Here is a 7,311-nt window from a genome sequence, read left to right on the forward strand (position 1 = left end):
TTTCATAAGGGGAATATTTTCTATGGATTTGGATCAGTACTATAAGTTCAAAAGGGAATATCATTCTCGACCTTTCTCTTTTGCCTGTTTACTTTTTTTCATTGAGTTGTGGTAGAGATGGTCAGGTTATGCTATTTTGACTCGTTTCGAGCAAATAGTTTGATTGGTCATTTTAAGTTCAACTCGTTGGATAATGTCAAGGAATGATCATAACCCAATCCCTTTGAACTTGGACAGGTTACTAAAAGTGGAATGGCTTTGTTACCTCTAAGTTTTGGTTTCCACACTGATGACCTTATTTGTACACTGTTATTCATTATAAGTACAAACTTCTTGAGGCAAATAACTTTTGAATTCTTGATACAAAATCTTACACAATAGTTGAATTGTTAAAAGAAGAAACATATAGAAACTATTAACACACACAGCCTATCGAAATGGAGCTAAAGGGTTAGGACTATTGGGAGTTTTTGAGCTTCTAAGCTCTTTGCATACATGATCTAACATGCCCAAGAAATCTCTCACAATGACAAAAATCCGGAGAGGGTTGGATTCATCTTTGCTCACATTTCCATGGAAGTATTCTGTGACTTCTCTAACACGTAATAGAACTCGATTCTCGTCTTCCTGCAATTCCCTTAGTTTCCTTTCTGCATAATTCAAGAATGCTGTCATTGAGTGCACAAAGTTACCACCATTCTTTTCAACTGCAGGCAAGTCATTTGTTACTAGTGCTTTTATCTTGTTCATTCCTTCTGATAGATTTGAGACTGAACTTGCTATGACATCCAAGTCCATTGTGGCTGTTTTCTTTACATTGCATAGCTCAGTTCCTAGACCAGAAACAAGATCAAGACCCATCCTTTTGTAGTCTTCTTCTCTGTCTTGGATAGTTTTACTCTTGCGTTTCTGGTCTATCTTTCCCATAATGCTTTGGGATACTTTCAAGCCTTCTGATCGAATGATTTCTTGAACGACAAAATGAAGTAGTGTGGTTTTTCCATCAGTTCCTTTCACGTCGGATAGTTTAAGTAGTGCATCCAGTTTGAATGCTCTAGCTCCTCCTCTTATCGTCCCAATGTTCATTCTGTTTCCAGTTTTCAACACTGCTTCTAGCAATTTTAAGAACAGTCGGCTTGATCTGAGTTCCTTGCACGCCTCCTGAGACAGTAAAATTTTACAATTTTAGTCACTTTAATATATTAAAGTAAGAAAAGTTTCTTGTTGTTTGCTGGTTACCTCTAGCATTGAGAAAAACTTCTTGAGAAGATGAACGTCATCATCAAATGTCTCGCGATAAAGCATGGCTTCAATTCTCAAGAATGCAAATGGAACCTTAAGCATTGCCATTACAAACTTCTCAGCTGACCCTAGTTCATTGATATCTCCTTTATAACTTGAGAGTTTGTCCTCTTCTTCTTTAGTAGGTACCATCTTAGCTAGACCCTCCAGTTGTGGCAAAGACAATCCATTTCCTGTTGTGAAATTTAAATCTTATAATTGTCATGAAAGAAACAGAAAGGGAGCTGAAAGTGAGAATTGCTTTACCTTTTATTAGTGCTTCACAAACTTGTTCTACAGTCACACCCAAAGCTTTGGATAGTATGCTTATGTTCTGTAGTCTTTTAGGATCAAGAACATGCTTGCTTGGAGATGGAGTTTTGCTTTTCCCTCCGTCGGTCTTCATTGAATTGTGCAGATTGTAACCAAAAAGCGACTCAATCATTTCCTCATCAAATCTGTTCCATGACCATAAATTTGTAAATGGATACTGTGGAGTTGGTAACAAACATGAGTAATAACATTCTGATCTTTACAAGGAAAAAAGATGTAATCTTACTCGAACGAGCTTGGTCTCAGCTTGTCCCAAACAGTCTTGCGGTCTGATGCAGCTCTTACTTTGTCCCAGTGAAGTGGTTTCAATTTTGGTAGTGGACTTCCATCTTTGCCTACTACCAAGTGTGGGAAAGGCAAACACGGTGGAGGTGGCGGACCTTTTGAAGAATTAGTACTACTTCCTTTTGCAAATGGAGGAGGACAAGGTGGGGGAGGAATTCCTCCAGCAGGATTAGCCTGATTTGGAGGTGATTGTGACAAATCATTTTCTGTACTTTGGTTTGATCCTGAAGAAGAATCTGAATTTCTAATAGATGATTCAATATGCAATGGAGCATGACTCAGAACTTTAGCCTTCATTTTCACTGAAGAAGCTGTAGACCAACAGGGAGATTGTGGTGGAAATGAAGGCAAAGGGGGCGGTGGAGGCGGTGGGGGTGGAGTTGACAAATGTGCTGAGGAGGATGTAGAACAATGTGATACTTTTGATTGATCTTGAGGCATAAATTCTGAGGTATCAATAAGACTACTAGCTGAAACATTGGATAGTCTAGTACTAGACGAACACGAATTACACAAAGAATGAAATAATTCATCATCATCTGATGAATGAGCTTCCTCAGGAACTATTTTGTTATCAGTGGAAGGGTTATAATCATCAATTTCACACTTCGCTGAATCAGCACTCTCATAAATACACACAATTTCTCCAACACTTGAACATTTATTATCATCATCAGGCTTTGACACACTGATTTCCTGCTGCGGTTCTGCTTTCTCACTCAATGTACTGTTTGCTATAGTTTCACTTGAGTAAATCTTTTCAGTTACTACAGAAGTTTGTTTTAAGCAAATTGGTTCTGATGATTCTAGAGCAACTTCTAGTGAATCAAGGTAAAAAAGGTCAGGGCCTGGATCAGAACTTACCTTCTTCACTGAATTCTGAGAACTAGCATACCTTGATCTACATACACTTCCTGCTTCACTGCTGAATAGTGAAACTGATCTTGTTGTTTTCTTTCTTTGTTTTCTGAACTTTTTGCAGCCACAGAAAAGGGCAATAGCACACAATGCAGTTGAAATCCCAGCAGAAACAAGAACAGCTGCTAAAACTTTAGTAGTAGTATTTTTTCTCCTTTTCTCCTTTATCCTGAGACCAGCTGGGATAAAGGGAATGTGATGAGAGTGTCGGTGAGAATGTCGATGAATCCGTGGTGCCGGAGCTGGAGCTTCAGGTGCAATTGAAGGTGATGGAGAAGGTGAAGGTGATGTTGAAATATATGCAAAATCACCATTTCTTGAGTTGAAGTTCCTCAGTCCAAGTAAAGTTCTGAACTTTTCCACAATAAAGACTTGCTTTTCTCCAGAGATCTTCCCACTTTCACTTTCTTTGCCATCCCCATTTTTGTCCAAATAATGTAGCTCTTTAAAACCATGAATACTAGTCAAGTACTTTGCAGCATTCAATGAGACATCACCAAACAAAATGTGTGTACAGCAAAAAGATACGAGAATGAAAGTGATAATGAAGAGAAAGTGTAGAAGAATCCTAGAACCATGATAATGTCCCATGTTCTTGAATCCTAAATCATGAAACAAATCATCCAACTTTATACAATATAAATTCACCCCAACATCCTTTTTTCTTTGTGATTAAATATGTACTAGTAAACCAACGTTTTTATTTAAGGAAGTGGAAGCAGCAGCAGAAGAGAAGAAGAAGAAGAAGAAGTCTTTATTGCTACTCCAAGGAACCCCTGAGTTTGGCAGTTGTAGGTGTACTGGACCTTCTTTATTTTCTTTCCTGTTTTTGTCCTTTCTTACCTCTTCTCTCTCTCCTCTCCCTCCATTAATTCTCCCTGCTGAATACTGTTAATAGTAAGCACATCACTTCTCTTTTATACACTTATGTTCATGCTTACTTTTTCAGTCTGTTTTTATGTCTTTATCTAATTCTTTAGAATCTCTAACTAAATAACCTAAGAAAATTATGATTCTTTTGTTGATCTGCATAATTCATTAAGTATCCTTCTGCTAATTTGTTACAGTCCAAGGATTTGAAAGTAGTTTCATGTTGGAAATCTAGGCTTTTTGGAGCTAAAAGTTATGGTTTTAATCTAAAATTGTGGTAGGTCCCAATTGGTTGGACTTGCCTTACATCATAGGAAGGTGACAATTTATTATATGCAAGAAAGATAACATATATCTTCCATCACTTTCTCATGTGCTCCTCTCACTCAGACACATTTTATGAAAATAAATTAGATATTTTTGCTGTTATGCAAGATTCAAGGGGAAAATAGGATTCTGATGTTGCTTATTTTATAAAGATCTCAATTTCTCAGGGCAAAAAATACTATGTAATTTTCAATTATATTAGTAGTGCAAAACAACTACCAACCCCTATAGACAATAGTCACTCTATGTTCTAAAACCTTCTATAATTACTCCTTAGAGTTTCCCTTGTTCACTATTTTTACTCTGCTTGACAATATTATTAAATCACAGCCGTCATACTTGACACTGTTATCCTCCAACATTATCACAATGTTAGGACTTCACCTCTTTTGAAGTCAACTTATAGCTTTTTCTGTCATGTCAAAGTTCTCTATATCCCTTTTAACCACAAAAGAGGTAGAAATTAGTATATTTATTTATATTTTGATCTAGAATATACATTCTCAATTTGCTTAATATGCCATCTATTTAAATTACGGAAAAAGTTCAAATATGTCCTTATACTATACGAAATTGAGCACATTTGTCCTTCGTTAATACTTTAGCTCAAATATGCCCTTACCGTCACATAGTTGGTCCATATATGCCCTTAGAGTTACACAGTTGGCCTATATATGCCATTTTCCAAACGTAATTCACCCAAACTAATTAGCTCTTTCGTTAATTGTATTAAAGTGTATTACAAATACTATTTCCTTTTTATTAGTACTTTTTTTCTTTACCTTTCTCTTTTCTTTCTTCTTTTTTCTTTTCTTCTCTTTTTTTTTTCCTTTTTTTTTCTCCCTTATCCGATTTCCCCCATTACTGTTGTCTTCTCCATTTTCGTCACCAATTTCACTTGACAAAACTCATGAATTCCAATTACTAAGAAAATTCTCCCATAAGAATAATTTTATAGATCATATGTTTGTCAATTTTTTAATTTTTACTGAACAAATATTTAGTTCTAAAAAATTTAACAAAGTAAGATTGAAATAATATTTATGTAACAAAAAATCCAAAAAATCCAATAAAACCGAATAATCCAAACCGATATAATTGGTTTGGTTTGGTTTTGATAAAAACCGAACCAACCCGTTTCATGTACACCCCTAATTTACATAGTTAATAAAAATAATAGAAAATATCTAGCAGAAAAAAGATGAAAAAAGACTAACAACTCAAATTTATAACACTACAACTAGAACTCTAGGCTTTTAATTATTAAATTATCTTTCTGGAAATAATTTAAATATTTTGGTCTTTTGAGTATTGTTAAAGGTTGAGATATTTTTATTATTTTAAAGTTTAAATCATAATTTTTGGAACAATTTAATTTCATTTATTTAGAGGGCCAGTGAAATTGGAACTTGATTACCTTATGAGAGAATTTTCTTAGTCATTGGAATTCATGAGTTTTGTCAAGTGAAATTGGTGACGAAAATGAAAAAGACATCAGTAACGGAGGAAATCGGATAAGGGAGAGAAAAGGAAAAAAAAAAGAGAAGAAAAGAAAAAAGAAGAAAGAAAAGAGAAAGGTAAAGAATATAAAGTGCTAATAAAAAGGAAGTAGTATTTGTAATACACTTTAATACAATTAACGAAAGAACTAATTAGTTTGGGTGAATTCCGTTTCGAAAAGGGTATATATGGGCCAACTGTGTAACTCTAAGGGCATATATGGACCAACTATGTGACAGTAAAGGCATATTTGAGCTAAAGTATTAACGAAAGACAAATGTACTCAATTTCGTATAATACCGGACATATTTGAACCTTTGCCCTTTAAATTATTCAAGAAAAGAGTTACAATCATTCTTTTGTGGTTTCAGCATACATGTGTTAACGCATAGACAAATGGAGCTACATAAATAATACAGAAAGAAGATAACTACCGATTGAGACCAAAGTAAAACGAGTCTAAAGATTGTTTTATATGTAAAATATCATCCAAAGTGCAAGGCCAAAAGTCCTTTTCAAGGTACACTTTTTTTTTAAATGATTAAATTAATAAGAGGTGTATTGGTGCTATTTCTAGGTTTGACAAGGTAACATTTAATATATGAATGCTAAAAAATTGCTTCCTGTCTTCTGTCTAACCACATGGACTGGTGATAGAGAAAACCAAATGGCTTGTAACCGACAACAGTGACATGGGCATATTGGTTATTGGCTATTGGCTTTACGTTGCCGCTAAAAACGCAATGCCATATTGTATCTTACACTATAACTAATTGCAGAAAGTTTCTTTTACTAAACTGAGATGAAAGCAGAGGGAATAAGGAATTGTTTAGCTGAATATCTGTTCTTATTCTTGTGTGCTTATGCAAGTTGTCTCTATCATGTTTGAATGGTTGGTTCAACCAATTTTCACAATTCCTACCAAGACTCTATCTTATGATTTTCTCCTCTCTTTTTTCCTTTTTGTAGTTTTAGGTGTTATTGTTTTTCCACCCTTTTTCAGTTGAGTAAGAAAAAAGGGAGCCATTATTCTCATTTAGGCATCGCAGAGTCAGCACCACATTTTTTGATTAACTATCTCCGACATATTTCAATGAGTTGTTGGGTCATACTTTTCTGTTTTACTTTGACAACTAATGTATTTTAATCAACCAGTTAGGTTTGACTTTTGTGTTTAGATTTAGGAATCAACACTATCTTTGGGGGGGAAAACTTACTTGTACTTACACCAAATCACATTTGTTTATAATGTTTTAAGTAATAAATTGAGTTAATTACATATATTAATCAACTATTATTCATAATAAAGGTACATATGAAACATACATGTTATGTGTGTGACAATTGTCATTTAAATAAAAATTCAAGAAAACGAAAAAACAAATTTCAATTGTCCCATCAAATTTAAGACTACCCTTTATTGTTCTTTTTTGACTTTCCGTCTCATTAAAATTATAATATTACTTCGCGGAGTGTAGTTTACAAAATAGTACCAAGAGGAGAACCATATTACAGCAATAAGATTTATTTAGGTTATTACACCAAATCTTTGGAAGAAGGGGCAAATAAAATGCAAGTGGATGCAAAATAGTGGTCAAACCTTTGGCAAATACTGTGTATCCTTCAAAGTTAATAGTAGTCTGACATTGACATAATAATTGGCAATAGTTGGTAAATCTGAGTCTCCGTCCTTCGATTGGGCTTTGGCAAGGTTTCCTATAGCACCAGCAACTTTTCCATTATCCAGTGGGCTGAATTTAAGTCGAGTAGTGGCGTTGTCGGTCGATAATTTTGAAA

At 34.6% G+C, this 7,311-nt stretch overlaps 1 protein-coding gene across 1 annotated transcript; it reads right to left on the reverse strand.

Annotated features, from left to right (window-relative positions):
• Positions 1-309: 309 nt before the first annotated feature.
• LOC104113776 (formin-like protein 11) lies at positions 310-3,408 on the reverse strand. Its single transcript, XM_009624061.4, has 4 exons — positions 1,841-3,408; positions 1,549-1,739; positions 1,240-1,475; positions 310-1,161 (listed from the first exon to the last, which is right to left on the reverse strand). The coding sequence occupies exons 1-4, from the start codon at positions 3,406-3,408 to the stop codon at positions 430-432; spliced, it is 2,727 nt and encodes a 908-aa protein (XP_009622356.1). The 3' UTR covers positions 310-429.
• Between the last annotated feature and the right edge of the window lie 3,903 nt (positions 3,409-7,311).

The sequence above is a fragment of the Nicotiana tomentosiformis genome, chromosome 1 (genome assembly GCF_000390325.3).
Source record: "Nicotiana tomentosiformis chromosome 1, ASM39032v3, whole genome shotgun sequence".
NCBI lineage: Eukaryota > Viridiplantae > Streptophyta > Magnoliopsida > Solanales > Solanaceae > Nicotiana > Nicotiana tomentosiformis.